The following is a 20,717-nucleotide window of genomic DNA, read 5'->3' as shown; positions in this document are numbered from 1 at the left end:
ATTTTAAATTTGATAAGTAAGAAGCGTTCTATACATTTTAGCACTTTATTGTTTAATTTACAAGTTGGTTATCACAGCGCAAATAGGAACGGAACAGAGTGCAAGCTGTTTGATTAAAATTCTAAACAAAGGTTCATTTTATCAATCAACAACCAGTTTGAAGACAGTTGGATTTTACTACCAATATGGTATTAAAGTGGCACTAATGTGTGTGAGCATGCGATAGGGCAATAAACCAATCAAAACTACCAAATTGTGTTGATTTGTTGATCCTAAACATCGTACTGCAGCTAGGATACAGTCGGCTACCTAATCGTTACCCAACGCAACCGAACACCTCTGTTACCAATACGCTAATCACCCGGTAAGTAAGGCATTCGCAGATGAAATTAATAGCGCTCAAACGTTAATCGTTTGCAGCGACGATACGATTGGTTGGCACTACGGTTAAACTAGGTTGGAACGAGGTAAATGAAGTGAAAAAAAAAAGAAAGAAAAGAAAAGCATTCTTTTATACCAGGATTGCAGCCAGTTTCGTCGGATTCATCGTGGCAGTCAACGATACCGTTGCAGTGTTTGTAATCCGCAATACATATGCCGTCGTTACATTCAAACTGGCCTTGGCCACAGCGGCTCAGTGATTTGATCTCTGGAGTATGGTCTATGGAAAAATGGGGCGATGAGTAATCGTTGCGTAGTTTCGCGTCCGCGGGGATGGGAAAAAATTAACCCGACACAGTTGAAGGAGAACAGCATGTCTTTTTGCTCGTTCCAGTGCAGAAATGTGGGTGATGGAATAATTTTACATCCTCATTTTCTTTTACGGGGACTAGTATTTGTACTTTTTGCATTCGTGAAGTTCAATGTCGGATTTAAAATGGTTGGAATGATATGAAAATTCGCTTAACGTAATTCAACATACAGGCGACACGGAAAAGCCAATACACATGTAAGCATGTAGGAAACGGGCACAACACACGAACACACTGGTTGGGGGAAATGTTGAACTTTTTTACGAATAGCAATTCAAACAGCAAATCAGCCTAATGATAAAAACGTTACAATGGGACGCACAAGGGACGAACGTACAACGCACGTGCTAGGGAGGCTCAATGGTGGGTTTCATGTTTGCAGTTGCTGCACATTGCACTGAAAAATGCATCATTCCTGCCAATTTCGGTCAAGGTTAAGGCGCATCCCTTATCACCACTTACCACAGTCCATTTCGTCGGTACCATCCTCGCAATTACGGTGCCCATCACATACGACCGATCTTGGAACACAGCCTCCATCGTAGCACGTGAACTGATAAAAACGAGGAAAGTGGATTGGCAAAATAGAAACAAAAACGTGTAAAAAAAAGAGAAAACATAATGGAACGGTGGGTACAGCAAAGCATGACAAATAATAAATAAAACAGACCATACGGCCTTATAATGAAACCAATAAATAAATAAAACAAATCAACTAAACTAGCTGCGTCGTCCTACCTCTTCCGGCTGACAGGTACTATAATCGTCACACATTGCCTGGTCCTCGTCAGAATTGTCACCACATTCGTCGACATTGTTACAAGTGTAATGCTTCGGAATGCAATGGCCATTATTACAAAGGAACTCCTCATCGCTGCAACGACTGTCTGGGGTGTGAAAGGGATGGGAAAAAGTAGGGAAAAGCTTACAAATGAATACATTTTGCAAACAGAAATATGGCTGCTTATCAAATTAAAGAAATAAACAAATAATAAACAACGAAACAGTACACATGAATAAATTAAGAAAAGAATAAAACACGCTGCGAATGCACTTCTGGTCCTGCGTTTCGGATTAGTTGCACCAGGCAACCGTGTTCTTCACTTTGCTTGCAATCCAATGGTGGATCAAACGGGTAGAAAAAACCAACCAGCATCCATTTGCCCTGAAACGTACTTGTAAGGTTGCATCCTCGTTCATCGGACATGTCGTTACAATGGTTTACGCGATCGCAACGCTGATAATTGGGAATGCAATGTCCGTTATCGCATCGGAACTCGCGCACGGTGCAGTCTGCGACGTATGTATTTTTGTTGTTGTGAGGAGTTGGATTTGTCAGGAACAGATATGGTTAATGTTTCGTTAGAGCATGCGTCCCGCAAATATCCGCCCGTTTCGTTGGCGAATGATTGGTTGGTTGTTTGGTGTTGTATGCGACGATTGTTCGAAGAAGCGATTTTACGTAACGAAATCATGCGGCATGCAAATAAGTAGTTAGCATATATACCAGTGAAAGGAGAAGAGAAAGATAATTCATCGCTGTGATTAGTGATCAAGAATCGATAGTATTTTTTTTTCTTTATACCAATACCAATAATGATCGGGTATCGGTTGTATAGTTGTGTTAATAAGAACAAAGCGGACGTGTGTTAGTCACATAAGTAATTAAGAAAACAATGGCGAAAAATGTTGTTTGTACAAGTGAAGACACTTGAAGTAAAACCATAATCATTTCGATCATTTTGACTGCCAGAAGTTTAAACTTAGTGGATAAAGAATATAATTGATATGATGAAAAATTTAAAAAAAATAGTTATTTAAACTAATCTAACTAACTAATTTAATTATTTAAACTAATCCTTTATAACTATGGAACATAATTGATGGTTGGTCGTCTATTAAGCAGGGTTTGTTTATTATCGTAAGAACGGCCAATTAATCTGATTTCTAAGCAGGTCCTTAAGCACGCTTTTTAAAGCAAAAAGCTTCATAATTAAAATTCTACACTAAATGATCCTACATGTTCCCAAAACCTTCTTCTGCTAAACATCCACCACAATGGTAAAGCTCCTATTATTCTTCGTTAGCTACCTTCACCGTATCTTTAGGAACAATTACCAACGTAAAATGTGTATGTAATGTGGAACAACACGAAACAAAACAAAGTCAACGATAAAACATTTCACACTCGCACAAATGTTGCACAGTAAACAATAGTTTTGGAAGAATCAGATTATGATTAATTAATCGGAATGAATCTTTTGGATAGGTTGAATGATTATGAACCTTTACTCTGTAAATTGTCAATTTCTCAAAGATTGATGAATCCTCAATGAAGAAATAATTCTAAATAATGAATCTACATAGATTGAGGAATGATTTCAAAGATTCATAAACAGGCAAAGATCCATGAATCATGAAAGATTCATCAAGATCGCAGAAGATTCATGGATGTTTGAGATGGATTTTTTACAGTTGATACAATAAATTAATGAAGTTTCATAACAATGATCAATCTCAAACGATTCATTAGACAGATTCCCTAGTAAACAATCACTTATAGCGCAGAAACACAAACACACAAAGGGACACAAGACACGAGCAAGGACGAACGATCGGTACCGATCGGGCAGGGAATATGGAGTGACAAATGGAAATAGGAACGAAGAGGGGGTGGAGAACGAAGGCACCACTTACCACAAACTTGCTCATCGGTCTTATCGTAGCAATCATACACTCTGTCGCATTTCTTCTCTATCGGAATGCATTGTTTATCCCACCGACACTGAAACTCGTAGGGTGAGCACCCTAAAACGCGTGATGGGAGAGGGATTAGTGATGGGGTATGCGATCAGCGAAAGCCGAAAAATCGTTCCAAAGACGATACAGTCGATTTGATAGGTTTAGTTTTCTTTTGTTTCCCGTTTCGGTTGGTGTGTTTTAATGTCGGAGTAAAATGGAATGTTCCTTCGGGGTAATATAACGCACGAAACCTAAAGTTCCACCGGTCGCGGAAGATGTGCAACGGAAACTCATTAAACAATGCGTATCAAACGTCGCATTTCAATCAACCTATCTGCCATCGCGAGTCATCAATCGTCCGAGCGCGATCCGATACCAGTTTTGCCAATGTCACGCAGCGGCGCGCAAAACCTATTAGCCCCGACACGAAAGTCAATTAATTGTTTCTGTTTCGTCCGTGCTTGGCTTGGGGTGCAATTTTTTTTTCGTGCGTTGTTTTGTTTCTCAGCAATGCAAATATGAATTTATTTGGGAGCAGGGATATAAATAAAAAAACCATTGATGGGCAGTACAAATTCACAACGAACACACAGCTAATCATATCGCGTGGAAAACAAATCAAAATGGGAATCCCCTAACCCTGAGGTCCTAAAGCCATTCAATTCAATCATGCAACATGGCCCCGAGTGGCTGGCATTAAATATTGATCGCAAAGCAAAAGTGAACGTATGAGGGGAAGCGATGGGCGGTAAGGGGTGGTGGCGAAGGAGCCGTGGGCACCTTGTCTGGAGCATGGCTCGAGGATATTATGGCCGCCACTACCGTTTGGGGCATTTTAGATAAGTGTGCGGCAGCGACGATGCAGGGCCATGGGTTGGGTGTTGTATCGTACTCGGCCGGATGGCGGATTGGTTTACCTGTTGTACTGCTTCGGTTCCGGTCACCAGTTTGAAAAATCAAATGCATGCATACAAGAACAAGGGAGCAATCAAATGCTACACAGCGGGAGCAGGGCGTGGAAGTGATGGGATGTGAAAGTGTACGCAGGACATCGTTCCTCTCCGTGGGGCATGCTACTGATACTACGTGCAACGCGGTTAATGCAAATGCTAATGATAGTACATCCCACAGGCAATCCACCCCCCAGTTCCCCGACCTTAACCCTCCCTCCATCACTTGCTAACAAATTCTCTTCCCCCGGTTGCTTACTGGGACAGTTGCGTTCGTCGGATATGTCGTCCGGACAGTCGATATTGCCGTCACACTTTTGTTCGAGCGGTATACACTGTCCGTAGTCACACTGCCAGGTGTTTCTGGGACACGCTGAAAAACATCGAATGGGGGGATGCGTTCACCCCATTAACATCGGAAAGCATGAGCGCGAGGATAAAGAAAGAGAGAGAGAGAGTGCATACACGGATTTATAAACACTTTTACTAGCAAGTTAGTAACTCGCACTCGCACAAAGTGATGGAATGGCGCATAAAAAAAAAAACATATGGCAGTCAAACGGACCGAACGACACCTACGACATTCATCCTCGTCGGCGTGATCCCTTGGACAGTCGACCTTGCCATCGCAGCGACCCAATATCGATACGCACGAACGGTCACCGCAGGTGAACTTTCCCAACGGACAGAAGCTGGCTTTTCCGCCCTTTCCTTGGAAGCAATCCCGTTCGGTTTTCCGGTCAGAGCGCGGCATGCAAATTGGGGGAAAAGGTTAGCGGACGTTATGTACCGTGTGCGTGTACGTGAATGTTGGTCAGTCGATTATGTCGATTATAGTGCGCCTTTCGCATACGCTCTGGTACAATCAGGCGCTGCAGTTGCATTGATTTCAACGGTCTGTTTGGGTGTTTACGTGTGTGTGTGTGTGTTACGGGAACACCTGTAATGGTGGTATGTACCTTTCGAAATAGAGAATAAGATTTGCCCTTACCATCACAGTGCTCTTCATCCGAGCCATCGGTACAGTCCGGTCTACGGTCGCACACAGAATCCTTCGGGATGCAGGTATTATCCGAACGGCACAAGAATTCACTCGACTCATCGCACTCCGTAACGTCTGCCGGGCGAAAAAGCGCGATATTTTAGTTTCGGTTTTTTACGTATTGTTGCTTAAATTAATACATCGTTAAACTTACCACAGTCCTGTTCATCTTCACCTCGTGCACAGTCTGGCACATCGTCACACTGCCTTGCGACATCGATGCAAGTACCATCCTGGCAAACGAATTCGTTCGGTCCACAATCTGTAACGGGGCAAGAAGCGAAAAGTAGTCGCACGGTTAGCAAACCAAATGCAATGCTAAACATTATTGGTACCGAAACCAAAAGAACGGGCCAACCGAACGTTATCCGCTCGTAGCACGTGCCAAGGGTTCGTATCATGTCGCGCTAGTCTTTAGCTAGCTTATGGTTGATATTCGTTGGTTGCCGTCCGTTCGTTCGTCGCTGTATACCAAGGAAACCGTTTAAATCGACCGGAAAAGCTACAATCAACACCAGCGCAAACATAACCGATTATAAATTCAGTTCAGCGTAATCCGGTGTACGGTTCGGTACGGAGCTTGATTTGGGCGAGTTGATCTCATCGTTTTGTATGTTTTTTTTTTGGTGTGTGTGGTTTCTGCACAATTTTACTCCCTTCCGGTATATGCGAGGAGTAAAGCAAAGGATTTTCAAAGCATATGAGCGTGGAATAGTAATAAGAAGCGCCAGCGTGTGAACTGTGTAGTGGCGTGCCCATTTGTCTGGATGGTTGTTGATAAATAAGACACAAGTTGCTGAAGCTGGCACCACATCAAGGACTGTACATTTCATTGTTGAAGTAATAACATAACACAAAAGCACAACATAACATAATATTGGTGCCGATTAAAAAAAATATATGATAGATATTTTGTATGTGTTTTGGTAATTTCTTTTGGAAAATTAGTACAATATTTTTGAAAAATTGTTTGTGTGTTACGTTACCGAGTTTACACGCCATGAGTGTTATAAGTCACTAACATGAATGAGTTTTTATCCACCGCAAAGAGTTTATTAATTTATAATTTGTAAAACTCATTCATGGGTGTATTGCTTAACAAAATCAACTTATCTGTAGGGGTAAATTGGAAGGACAAGCAAAATAGTAATAGCGCGGTGAGTATAAATTACAACGCAGATGCTTTCATTAGAACTCTTTTTGTGGAGATTTGCATTAACTCACTCACTGAGATTGAACTCACTCATTCACTACTCCTCATGGCTAGCTCATAGCGGTACTCTTTACCGACGAACACCATTGCATCATCGACAGCTGGTCAATTTATTTTACAACGAGGGATGCAAAGCTCCCATTATGCTGCTATTGATGCACCCCTGACCCAATATTTATCGAAGGGCAAGTTCACGCAAACCAACGGTACGCTAATTGTTGCTAATTGAAGATACTATCGTTGTGATTGTGATCGCTTTCTAGATGAGTTCAAATGCGTTCAATTAGACACTGGCACAGTACTGTTACCGTGCATGCTAATGTGAATCTTAAAAAGCGCTCGAACAAATCTAATTGAATAATAAAAGCATTAAAAATCAAAAATGGTTTCAATCATAATGTCGTAGTTTTAAAATAAAAAATACATCATTAAATATTCGCTAGCTTTGCCAAATTAATCTCGTTTGGGAACAGCTATTTCCCATAATCAATATAATTAAAGACTCTTTTGATGTTGGTATCGCACTTTAATGCAACTGCACACGGCCATCAAAGCAGCCGACCATCGGTCACACCTTAATTCATCAAATCTAATCTACGTTTCGTCTATTCTAACACCGTTTGACACTCGATCAATCGAATCCAATCGCGAAACCGTTGTCCAGCACCATCCGGATCAGATGACAGTTACTCGACAGGTGACACACTAGCCGACCAGCTGGTAGCACGAGCACGTAGACGGTGCTTTGTAAAGTGTTTTGCTGGTACAAACAACAGCGAGAGTGCGAAAAATCCTCCTACCTTCCGGCCACAACGTTCGAGTGGTGCGGCACACGTTTTCCACACGTGAAGTGGAAACCGGTGTTGGGTCCCACTTTGGTAGCAATTCGATCCCTGTTTCAGGAGATCGTTCCGTTACGCAGCGCACAACGGCTGAAGTTTTGGGGTTTGTTGCTTATTCACCTTAGCAGCACCGTGTTGTTACCATTGATATCTGATCCGCGCATTATCTTTCACTATTTCCGTACCGTACATTTTTTTTGTGTTGTTGTTTTTTTTTTGCCATGAAGACATGAAAAAGAAAGCATTGGCACATACACACACACACGCATGCACTCTTTCGCTGGAAAGCTCTCGAAGGCAGGGGAACGAATTTTGGAACATTCCAGCAATGGAGCTGTGGAGGTACCCTCATGGATGTGCTTCATGTCTCGAGTGGTCCTAAAGCGTGTATGGCAGTGAGGATATACTTTCGTTCACCGGTTGCTCTCAATCCGTCTCGGTGTTGCAGAATATTCTAAAGCCCTTTTTCGCATCGTCCCCATATCCTTCTCGCCAGTCAGTGCTACCCAAATCGCCAAACTTCACATCAATACTACCGAGCAGCCGGCGCTGATGGTAGCTTTGGTTCTGGACTCGGTACGGAAACCTTGCAAGCGATGCAACGAAGCAACATATCAACGTGTCTTCCAATTTCGAATCATGAAGCTGATGCAGGTACGAGGAATCGGACACCAGGTGAAAAGTTGTTTTGCTTTGCTCGGAAGCAGACAACGCGTTTATTTTTGGTACATAAACAACAGCATCGGCAGGGTTGCCAAAGCTTGCCTTTATGCTTTAAAGCGAGGAATGTTGGAAGAAGCGCTAGAATACGCGAGGGCCAATATACGCCAGAATACGTACGTTCGCCAAAGGTTTCGATACCCGTCTCCGAAAGGGCTACCCGTTGTGGTGGTCAGGAAGCAAGCGATGCCGTGTTTAAAATGCGGCTCTGGCCTACAAAAGGCTGCCTTTTTTTAACATCAGCCCCGTAATAATTGGCGGATTGGAGATGGGTGTGCAATGAAAATCAGCTCATATCCACCTGTTGTTGCCGGTTTTCACATTGTTTTGGTGTAACATGACCTTCTAAATACGGTACCGTCAGCCAAACCGGGAAGTTCCTGGAAAGTTTAGCCTATTTTCGCATTCGTCATGTAGATTGTGAAACTTGTACCGTGGCAAAACTTCCCGCCATACCGGGTGATGGGCATGTAGCTGGCAACCAAACTCCGGTCAGTATCCGCTTTCAGGAGCAGCAAAAGTCAACTCGCATCCATTGTGAACTGCAAACTACATGGGGGCTTTCGGCTTTCTTGTATTTCTGCGCCGAGAGGATCCCCGGCCCGGTGCTCCAGTATCCGATCCATCAGTAACGTTCACATTAGATAAATACAGAGAAAAGGGCAATTCTAGAGACGATGTAATCCAATCAAGCCAAAAACGAAGGCAAAAAACTGTACTCCCTCCTCGGTTGGGTTCAATGTTGCTGGCGCACGGTTTGGATAGGCACGAGCTTTAGCCAGCATTAAGAGTGCAACCCCTTTTGGTGCGCACATTTTTCGAACCAACCTGCCCATGCTGCAGTCGCAGCTGTATGTCCATTTGCAGACAGATTGGTACTCCGGTTGCCAAACATGCGAGCAGTAATGCGATATTATTCGAGTCGAGCAGTGGTAAATCGTTGTTGCGCTCTCTAAACTTTTGATCAATTAGAGCGAAATTCGGTGGGATTCGTGTTACTGTCGTTGTAACAGTTTGGTGTTACAAAATGGATGTATTGTCTGGTTATACGTCAGCATTCGAGCAACCGAAAAATCCCAGTAACTGAGGTCCACAGTTGCTGCTGAGTTTTTACCACAGAAATAAAACTAAAAACAATCCAGGGATAATAGAAAATATATTTTTCACCTTAGCCTTGGCAGCAAGAATATATTTTCGAAACTACGCGAAACGCGAAATGAATACAGACTGGGAGCAAAGCGCATCCATTAGGCATTCAGGAAACTTGACAGGATATTGAAAAATGAAGTGGTAACCATTGTTGCTGACTACGGCGGTTTTAGCCTAATGAAGGTGGCCAGTGTATTGTGCGCATATTTGAAGCATGCAGCCAGAATGATTTTCCGAATCAGGCAAAACACTATTGTTGGTGTTTACACAGCCGATTGGAGCGGTGGACATATTGGTGTTCTATAATAATATGTTGAATAACAATAATGATACGTTTTGTTTTCGCCATTGTCATGCACGATGCAACATCATTGTTGAGCAGGTTCGCTGATGTTTGCTCGTTTTGTTCGAAACCGAACCGTCTCGATGCTAAGAAATGCAAGAAGTTTTCGATCGACACTTCACGATAGACGTGTAGTGCAATGTCAAAATTTATCGTTATGCATCAACGAGTGAGACACGAAGCGACGAATATTAATATCATAATCGATCGTAGATAAGCCTCGCCCAACCCCAAGTAGCTTCGCTTACGGTTCATTTCTTATCGTTCGATTCGATGGAAACATCGCTTAAAGTAAAACCTTTCCCAGGAAAGAATCGTTTGATATGCTTCCTTGTAACCAATCGATCGCTATCCAACTGATTGGTATGCACAGCTTCGAGTGCAAACAAACTTTCGGCCGTGCAGTATCTCGCGAGCATCTCCACCACGGTAAGGAGACTCGAATGCGTCACTTTGTTTTTCTCCGACTCATCATCTTTTGCTGCACCGGTATGAAAAATAACTTCGCTGCGATTACGCCAACATTCCTGGACGCTCCTTAATGCTAAATTTACACGCTAGAACCATAAACAAAGAAGATGCATACGAAATGGTGGGTGAAGGGGAAATCATGTGTTGGAAGCGGTTTTGCGGGCGGTGGTGGTAAGTGTATACAAAAAAATCGTTGAAAAGGCAGATTCCTTCCAGGCCGTCGAAAGCGTACCAAAGCGGCAAAGGAATAATTATCGCATTTGCTCGACCGCTTTGATTTAATTTCTTCCCGCGAAGTCGCGAGTGTGTCGTGGCAGAGGGCAACCAAGTTTGCTGACATTTGCATATCCATGCCATGGAGTGTATCCACCTTCGTGAGAGTGATGCACCACCGTTGCCAGGGATGGTAAACGCTGTTGCAGTTAGGTATTGAGTGGACGTGTTAGTACCGTGCATATTACGATTAATTTGCTTGGCGTTTCTGGTTAAATTTTCCTCACAAACACCCAACAAAAGAAGTAATTAAATAGGTTAATAATTTACTCACAATAAAGGCTGATGGAATTCGGCCACAAGCTTCACGTTTATGAAAATGAAGCCAAAGCTACACCACTTAAAGCCGAATAATTCTTTATTGTAACCGGAATTCCGCTTAATCAATTGCTAGGGAAATCTCTTGATTGAAGACAGGATCAATTTATGAATAATTGTGGTGCAAATTCCACCCACTGTCGTTACATTCATAACGAGCAGCACACTGATATTTGGAAGGAAGAAGCGAAAAAAAAGCCTAGCCACCCACCAAGCCAACTCAATGGAAAAAACCTCCTTTATACTGCTAAGTGCTTCCGCGGCTGTAGCTTAAATGTCTACATTTATAAATCACATTACGGTACAGTGGCCCAAGGCCCGAAACTGAATTTAGCTCCAGCGATGATTCGTAGCCGAGGACAAAGGACACATAAGTGAATGCTCTTAGTTTAATGTTACGCGAGCGAGAGAGCAAAAGAGTCAAACGGTTCACTGATGCACGGGCTTTACATTCCACGATTTGCGTGCGTCCATCCCGGGGATGGTTAGTAATGAACAGGCTGTTCCATGCCAGGCGGAACCACGAGCGAACAGACCACACGAATGCCCCAGAACAGGAACGATGGTACCCTGGGTTTACGGTTTACGTGACTGTAAACAATTTTAGAGAATATCAAATACATTTGTTTATTGACGACTAAATGCAAATCAAAACTCCGTGGTCGGTTGTTTTTTGCCTGATTTGCCCCCGCTCTCCATACGCTTCCCGCCAATCGGTATCGGTCACATTAAATCGACCAGCTCTATTAATCGACGAACGATTGTATGTATCCTGGGAGTGTGGGAGTGTGTCACAATCGAACGAAAGCCTGCCACAAATCATCAACGACGAGCGAAGGATTATGAGCCGAAGGATTGGTAGGGCGAACGGCAAGTACTTTTTTATCTGGCAAGAATGATGAATGCTGGTGGATGGTTCGTCCTTTTGGGGGCAGGGAATGGTAAACCGTAGGAACTGTTTACTATTCGGCGCGGTAATGGTGACTTCCCGTGTCTAGACACCGGGGTGGGCGCTTGTCAGGGAAAACGTTTTAATGAGTTTAATGTGGAGTTGAGAAGTTTGGGTAGCATTATTTTTCAAGCGTCAAGAATTTGGTAGTGAGAAAGAAGGAGTGATGTTGTACGATGAAACTGAAACTGATTGTAATCAAACTCAACCAATATGGTTTTCATAAATAAACGAACCATTCGGGCCCATCATTTAGACAATTGGATGATACGAAACCGAGTCGAAAGGAATCGCTCCTGCTCGCTAGGAGAGAAAGTAATTGGATAAAGTTTTTTTTTCCAACATATTTGTTTCGCTGTTGTTTCCATTAGCAACATGGCCGACAAACGAAACACCCAGCACACCTTCTCGTCAGTGCGGATGCATTCGCTTTTAGACAACCATTGGAACAAATATTAGATCATTATTTGCTAGATGCACGGAAACCCGCCCGAACAGAAACCCAGGTGCCGAGACTTCAGTTTCGATGAAGCAACTAAACAAAAAAAAAACTGAAAGCAACAACATCCAAACACACGGATTTCTTTTAAACCGTTCTGCCGTGCCGCCCAGCATAATGGGAGTTAGAACTGCATTTTCTATTAAATACGTGACCGAGTTTGGTCACAAGTCCTCGTGGCTGCATTCGTCCTATGTCCGATCCGTACAGCGGGAGGTGTACAGTGTCAGTTGGACAGGTTGTCTATTATTCCGCCCTTTTGGGAAAGGGTGAACATCATTTGTATCACCTTCATCATCATCTTCATCATCATCCACACGCTCCTCGTTGAAACGTTTATCTCGTGTTGCTTTCCGTAGATGTTTCTGTCTGCTGGGTCTGTCCCTCGTTCGTTCACGCCGCCCGTCGTGTGGATATGTATTCTACTCATCTTCACTATTCATTAGGTTGGAAAATTGATTCACACAATGTAGGGTGGATGTGATTCCGCTTACAAAAGAGAATTAGATTTGTTTGCACCAAGATTTGCTAGTTAAAACTGGGTAAAAGTACTAGCTTCGAAATATTTATTCTAACCAAAGTCAGCGCTGATTTGGCTACAACGCTTCATGTCGTACTTTAAACGATTGGCAGTATCTTGAAGATGTCTATTGGGTTCTATTTTCGACTTCTTTGTCTTTTATTTTCTAACGAAACCCCCAAAAACAGCATTTATTTGTTCATCGAATCCGGTGCAACCTTTCCCTGACGTTCGTTAGGATGAGGGGATATTTACAGTAATCTGATACAATATTTTGATTCGATTCATTAAGGGTTGCTTATAATCATTATTCTCGGCAACCCTTTCATTTTATTTAGAAATCAAACAGGAGACATAAACAGTACAATTCACAACACATCTGATGAAAAAAAAAGAAAGGGAAGCGAAATGAAGGCTTTTTCCTGGAAGATGAATGCTCATTAGAATGTAAGTAAAAACTGAAACAAAAATATAATTTATTTCAGAATATAAACAAAATCGGTTGGAACACGGTTTTTGTGATTTTAAACTATAACTAGCAATGGAGAATCAAAATCAAAATTGATCATTACCCAAAAAAATAAACCATTCAATTTCTGACAAATCAAAATGAATGTCGTAATCAATCCATCAGCAAACACAGATGCGGTTTTAATTATTCTCACTTCGCTTTCCAACAACCATTCCACACCAAGACGGTGTGAAGTCATGATCTATAACTAATGAAGAATTATTAAGCATATACCGAATCACTTTCCGCGATGTGACAAAGTTCAGCTGCTGCCGTGGGTGTCGATTCGGAATCCATTAGCGGTTTTTGACCAACTCCACAAACACAAGAAGAAGAATAAAAAAAAACACCAACTGATGATGGTTCTGCCCTCATCCTACTGGCCATTTCTTCGATTCTTCAACCACACCTGTCGCCCCAATACCGAACGTTGGCGATGTGAAGTTTTTGCCCCGCTGAGTAGTGGCGAAGTGAGAAGTTCGAAATTAGATCACGATGCACATTTTACCCCCCGGCCCACACACACACACACACACCCAAAATCCAATCCTATCAGCTAAAAACTCTGTTCACCCACTACTGAGCCTGACGGTTGCCAGCGGAACAATCTCCAGAACACCGGGTGACGGGGGAAAATGGGGAAAATTTTTCCTGCTCCAACTTATTCGTGTGAAAATAAATATTTTCTCCACGTCCGGCCCTTTTCCGCGCGGAAAACAAGGGAAAAATTCCAACGAACCAGAACGGTGATGAAGACGTTGATGATGACGATGTCGTCGGATGGCGGGAAAGTTAATCATTTACCTCGACACGAGCCGTGTGTGTGTGTGTGGTACAGGTTTTTGCCCGTGGTCGTTGTTTTGGGATGACGGCATGGTGCATCCTACATATGTTTGTTACAAACGCTCCGGTCGGGTTTCGCCGTTAGACCACCGAACCGAAATAGAAAATGTCAATTAGTTCCAAAAACGCTACCGGACCGACTCGTGTGCGCCTGATGTTTTCGCGGTGGAATTCAAATGTTCATGTAACGGGAGAAGTTCGTTCGGTCTTTTATTCGCTGTACTGGCCTAATCGAAAGTTATGCTCCTGTGTGCATGTTGGCGCCACGCCGTGATGGGATTGATTTTTACGGTAAAAAAAAAGAAACGGAAAACATGTGGCAACATCCAAAGCAGTCAGCAGAAGAAATACGCTACAGCACTAGAACAACAAATCTCTCCCGCTTGGTGGCGGGGATGGGGCGAGAGCAGTCCAACTTTACAAATATGTTGCTCGGTCATATACGTTTTTAATGAAATGCGACAAATGGCGCGTTGAATCGGTATCGTTAGGTCATCAAATTGGCCAGCCTCATATACACCCCCACACAGCATTCCACCGTGCAATAACACATTCCGTTTCCAAATGGGTTGCTCGTGTGAAACGACACACATTAAATCTCAACTAAATCGCTACCAGAGAGAGAGCAAGGAAGCAAAATCATTGAAGTTCAAAAATTTCCATGTAAGGAAAACTGTCATTTTGGGGGACAAAAGCAGATCGAAACCAATAATGGAACACGCTTACACGCGCGTCGCGTCCACGGGCATTGCACGAAACCCAGACCCGCGTCTGACGGGCACAACTTAATCTGGGTAATGGAAGAAAAACAATAGTCAGCCGTGTGTAAGCCGAGGTATTTTGGACGGCATCGAGCATCGAGCAGCAAGCGGATGGTGCGTGAAACGGTTACAACATGGTGCTCGACGGTACACGCCGGTATGATGCACGTGCACCGACTGTATGCGTCACCGAGGGAATAGAATTTCGGAAGGATCACATCACAGCAACGACGAAAAAAAGGCCAAACCTTCCTGCCCGGGACGATTTAATAAAGCGTGGCACATTTTTAATTGAAAACAGAGCGTTTTTGTGCTAACCGGCACGTTTGTCATCCATGCGTGGATTTGTTGCTTCCTGGAAAGTGATTTTCTTTTGATCTACAAGCTGCTAGGTGTGACATCAATGATTGTCCTTTGTTTTGCGATTCGTTTTGGGGCGGAAAGCAAATGCGCACTGTTTAATTGACAGATTAATGTACATTTTTTGTTTCTAATAGTCGATCAGGTAACAGCACCGATAGCGATCGTTTAAATTTGCAATTATCTTACACTGCTCAACGTTATTTGTCCTCGGCAACATTTTAAGCTCGATCGATGATGCACTTCTCGCACCTCCAAGGTACTGATGCATTGAATTATGCATCGTACGCACGTACGCGAGTGAATGAATCACGTGGAACACAACCATGGGGTCAAGTCTTTTGTTATTTTTTGGCCTTTCTTTCGGCTTTACTGACATATTGCATCTGGAAACCGAAAGGGGGAATCCCTAGAAACTCCGGGTGCGTTGGCAGTGTCCAGTTGCTGCAACCCCTGCACACCTACCAGCGCTGCTGGATGCAGTGCATGTGAACGCAGCGTGTGCATGGGAAGGTGCTGAGATTAGTGCAATAAAAATTGAACGCAACACAAGCGTTGGCAGATGTTGGCTGGGATGAGAGTGTTCCGGCTGGTTCGGGAAAATTCCTCGCCCCGTACACAATCGAGGTGAAAGGCTGAAATCCTTAAAATAACTCGACCAACGCTAGGCCGGCGAAGTCTGTTGCTTGTTGGCTGGGGTTTGGTTTTTTGGATGCTGTTCGAACGTATTTGGGGTGTTTTTACCTTGCAACATGCAAAAATCAAAGCGACAGCAAAAATAAAGTAGGGCAAAAATCGATCATTCGATTAAAATCGATTGAGAGATGCAACAATTCATTTCTTACAAGTCGTTAAATCTTTAAAGTTCATTAGGAGACGAGATACAGTCAGCATTTCCGCTAGTTCGAAATTTAAATAATTTAAAAGTTAAAATGCTTCTTAAAACAACGTTTTGGAACTCGTTACCCTGAATTTTTGGAAGAGCGGTTACTCTACTAGTTAGCAATTATCACCTTAATTCTTTTTAGGTGTCATATGCCATGGGGTTTTTTTTTTTAAATGATTCCTTTTTATTTAATGGGCGAGCTAGTGACAAAAATGTTGGTAAAAAAAATCCATTTTTCACGTCATAAATGAAAAACAAAATGTCCTCTATGAGAAGTACTAGGTTTAAGTGTTTCATTGCTAACTATGTTTCAGTTTTTAAACTCGGATTGTTTGTGCCGTGAAATGTCTACCGAACAATTGGATTTTTTGACAGCACTGCGAAGAAACCCACGTTAAAATGAAAATTTAATAGTTTTTCTAAACATTATTTTTTCGTATTTTTGATGGTTTTTGCTTTTCAAAGGTTACACTACCACTTCACTATACCAACTATGTTATTTTTCTTGTAAGGTTTCTAAAAAAATAAATACCAAAAAGTCCCTCCTTTTCAATTTGTGAGTGTTTTTCACTCATTACGATAAAGATTCTAAACCTAAACCTAAATAAGAAAGATGTTTATGGGTAAGGGTTTTTTTCATTGTTGTATTTGACCAAATATTGATAATTAAACTTTCATAAACTATTGAATAATGTGGAATAAACAGAATTTTAAAGATTTTTGTGAACTAGTGGTTCTAAAATTCGATTTCTTCGAACTTTTTCCTATTGCATTAACCAGTGTTCTTCTTGCACTTCGTGTTCAAAGTTAAGACCTTCACAAATCCATCTTACCTTGTCCATGGGCACATCCTGTGAGTATTAATAAAACTGCCAGCCCTATGGCAGGTCGCGAATGCACGCCAAACATTTTGCATTCACCGCCCCCGTCGCACTCCACGCTCAGATTATCCGGTTATGTATTTAGTTTTCGTTGATTCACGGGCACTGATTGCGATGTTATGTAGGTGTAGCAAACACTTATCCCAACAGGGTAACTTGTGCCGTTGTGCTCCTACCGCAGGAGTAACGGCCACAACACCACAGCCCTTAGTGACTGGTAGCGTTCACTCTGCTTCGCCACCTGTATTCTTTAACCACGCCAACTAAAATTCACCAACACACACACTCACACACACATAGACACACGGGGGTGTTTTTCTTGTTTTTGTTTTGGGCCACTGGCTCACACCTTCCGGTACATTGTTGCCAGTGTTACAAGATTTCAAACGCTCCTAAAATAAACGAATGCACATGATGAACACGCTTGACCACAAACCGTACCGTCGATGGGCAAAAGGGTGGTTTGAAATGATTTGACCTAGCCCATCGAGCAAACGGCGCACGATGATGAGGTAATGGTTTAGTTCGCCCGATTTGCTCACAGCTCCCCTGTGTGTCCTCTGTCCTTTCGGCTTGGATGTTGCTAGTGATGCCGGGATGCCACCGGTCAATTAATATTAATAGTTTTCATTATTTACACAATTTTTAAGCGCACCAGCAACCCCCTCCCGGATGTGTCTAAACCCATGCTGCTATCGTTATGACTTGATGACGTCTGTGCGAAGACGAAGCCCTTGGTCGGTGAGGGTAAGGAAAGAAATTAAAGGGACTGGTTAAGACTTGCCTAATCCAGCCTTGCTAACCAAACCAATCATCCACGGACAGGGAAAACGCTGGTCGAAACATTCCCGATGGCTGGTGGTAAAGAATTAAACGTACACAGTTTCCGCTACGGGTGTGTGCGGACATCCGTCAACGCGTCACAACCAGCTGTCAGAAGTGTGGCCGGCCCGGAAGATACGGGAGCATACCCGGGAAAGCAGGAGCGCAGGCACGCGCGCCATTCTAGATAATCTGTATTAATTTATCAACAGGCTTTCGCTACGTCAGCGGGTAGATGAACAAGCGGGTTCTATTCATTCGCTTTCCAACAATTTTGCCGAGCGGCGTGTTTGGGAAGATATGAGTCCGCCCTGTCACCCAGCTAAGCTTCCTAGGTTCGCTCAGCTTCTATGCAAAGCAGGGTGGCAAATTGAAATGTATTTGTTGAAAGTTTACATCGCTTCTTAATTGAGTAATTTACGATCGGAAAACCGTGTGCTGGTGGGTACGCACGATCCTCGTTGCTATCCGAACGATCGTTTACGAGGGTCGTCGGTTCTATTCCGGCCATTGACATTCGCCTACCATCACCCATCACCGGGTCCACACTCGAGGAAGTTTATGATCTCACCCAGTACCGATGGCGCCCAGTACAGTGTGCACATTTATGCACATTGCGAGTGCAGCATCCGCCCGCAAAGCTGCCCCCGCCCCACCGACAAGTGCGTGATGCATTTCTACGGCAGTACATGTCTGAAGCACTAAACAGCACTCAACACTGGTGGCGCCCGATCTCGAGCTCAAGTACGCGCGGGACGAATGATCGGCACAAAATAACGCAGACGCCACAGATCTATCTGTCTAGGAAGCCGCCTTCTGCCGGAAGAGACAGCGTTACGACCGTTTACAGCTCCATTCGCACGATGCTGAAACGAGTCCCATTTTGCTAGCGCTGCGATGCGCCCCTAGTGCGTTTGCTAATATTTTCCACGCCAACTTTCGAACAGCATCCGATTTAAAGGCAGCGCAAAAATCTTTGTTTACTCCTGAACACCCCGACCAACTGCCACGCGGCACCATTCAAGTCAATTAGTGTCCGCACGGCCATTAACTTTTTAATGTCATTAGTTCTTGCCCGAAGGATACTGATGCGCGACAGTTTTTCAAGGATGTGTACGCCACACTTTACGCGCTATTTTAGGGTCTCGTACCTTGCTTTGCCTGGCTGTTTACGTTGGCCCTTTTTTGCCATATCCTTTTTACAGGATCCCATCAGATAATGTGGGTGTGGGAGGGTTTGGTGTGCTGAAGACAAATTTTTACAAACAGCTTTCTGAGTTTATGTTTTTAAAATGGATGGATGGATGGATATCCACGCCCTTGTTTGAACGATTGCAAAAGAACAATTTCTATAGTAAATTATACAAATAAAATATATATATTTGAAAAATAATTACAGAAAATCTTACAGGAAGAGCATTGTCTAACTGCAAAAAAAGGGCACGAAAGGGAAGTAGTGGAGCTTTTGATTTTATATTTATTGTCATGATGCATTAAGCACAACACATCTTTTCCATTACAACATTCGCAAGCAAGAGCGGTGACACATGCATCGTGATGTGAGTTAATAATACTCTTGTGTAAAGATCGATGATTGATGGAAGTGACATGGTGCAACGGTTGCACAAACAAACTTTTTCGCACATCCTTTTCATTGAATGACTCACCTTAATTAAACACTTCAAGCAATGATGTGTTAAATGAATCAATGTCCTTACAGTTTCGATACACTGTTAATGCTTTCACGGCATTTTTTTTTCGCACGAGCACCATTGTTCGGAATCATTCTGCGAAGTTGTCAATGTTTTGTAAGGATTTAATTTTGAATACTCGAATACGTTTCCGACCCGTTGGAAACGAAGAGCTGGAAGGTTAATCTATGTGGTTGGTCTTTTTTTTTTAGCAGTAGGAAACGGGCCACAACATAGCCCCTGCCAGCTTGACCCTGCCGGTCGGTAAAGAAAAGGGCTCGCTATCAGCTGTCCGGAGCGTCGCAAGTACATACATCATTTCCAGCACATCAATGGTCACCGGGTTGACTGGTTGTATTGATTTTAATAGGGCACACACGGGCAATGATTTGGCATGGTGCTACGGCCACGGAGTGTATATGCGACCATAATCATCGGTTATGTGGCGTGAAAATAAAAATAATAATATTACCATGCCGATAACCATGGCGGCACTATCAACTGGCCGCACTCGTTGTTCGTTCATTGAGATTTACAGTTCGAAAACGGATAGTAGGTTACTTTTTTTTACCGCTTTGCGTTCCTCTATTCAACAGCTTAATCCGTAATCGGACCGAGATGCTGATCGGGCCTATTTCTTCGAATGACCTTATCGAGCCGCGTGTTGTTTTAAAAATTTCTCATGTTTTACGACCATGTCCGGCATAAGCCGCAAAACAAACTCCCGACAACCCTGTGGGTTATCGGCGATCGGGAAGTAAGGACAGCGAGTGTCTTTTCATCTAAGACTTGCTACTATTACAGCTCTACCGTGGTTCAAGTGCCGTCCCTTATTATGAATACGTACCCATTGACCGTATTACATCGTTTTACACCGTTTTCTCAGAAGTAATCTATTTTACAATTGTAATGTTCATACCGACAAATTGGTTGCCCCATGTTTGGATGATTTATATTACGAATGCCGTTGTGCTAACCTTGAGTGTGATTCATTCGTTTCCGGCGATAGTTACTAGGCAATTTATTATCTTTAAACTCTAGAGTCTAGACAAACAGTTCCATTTGCTTATATTTTTCCATTCAAAAAGCCATCATCACCGACATAATAATGCAGGCAATAGCACATCTTGCTTACACGCATATGTTGTGGTTGTATACTTTTTGCTCTGTTGGTAGACA

General features: G+C 43.0%; 1 protein-coding gene across 1 annotated transcript in view; it reads right to left on the bottom strand.

The window, feature by feature from the left end:
• The window catches only part of LOC128718903 (basement membrane-specific heparan sulfate proteoglycan core protein), a 93,268-nt gene that overhangs the window by 28,945 nt on the left and 43,606 nt on the right, over positions 1-20,717 (bottom strand). The window contains exons 7-14 of the mRNA XM_053812518.1: positions 15,502-15,510; positions 5,641-5,748; positions 5,436-5,561; positions 3,450-3,560; positions 1,929-2,045; positions 1,491-1,639; positions 1,215-1,305; positions 518-661 (exon numbers count right to left, since the gene is read on the bottom strand). Of these exons, the coding sequence (XP_053668493.1) occupies positions 518-661; positions 1,215-1,305; positions 1,491-1,639; positions 1,929-2,045; positions 3,450-3,560; positions 5,436-5,561; positions 5,641-5,748; positions 15,502-15,510 (855 nt within the window). The remainder of the gene's footprint in view (positions 1-517; positions 662-1,214; positions 1,306-1,490; positions 1,640-1,928; positions 2,046-3,449; positions 3,561-5,435; positions 5,562-5,640; positions 5,749-15,501; positions 15,511-20,717) is intronic.

This window comes from Anopheles marshallii, chromosome 2, assembly GCF_943734725.1.
Source record: "Anopheles marshallii chromosome 2, idAnoMarsDA_429_01, whole genome shotgun sequence".
Lineage (NCBI taxonomy): Eukaryota > Metazoa > Arthropoda > Insecta > Diptera > Culicidae > Anopheles > Anopheles marshallii.
The sequence above is the reverse complement of the archived record's forward strand: the minus strand, read 5'-3'. Positions and strand labels throughout refer to the sequence as shown.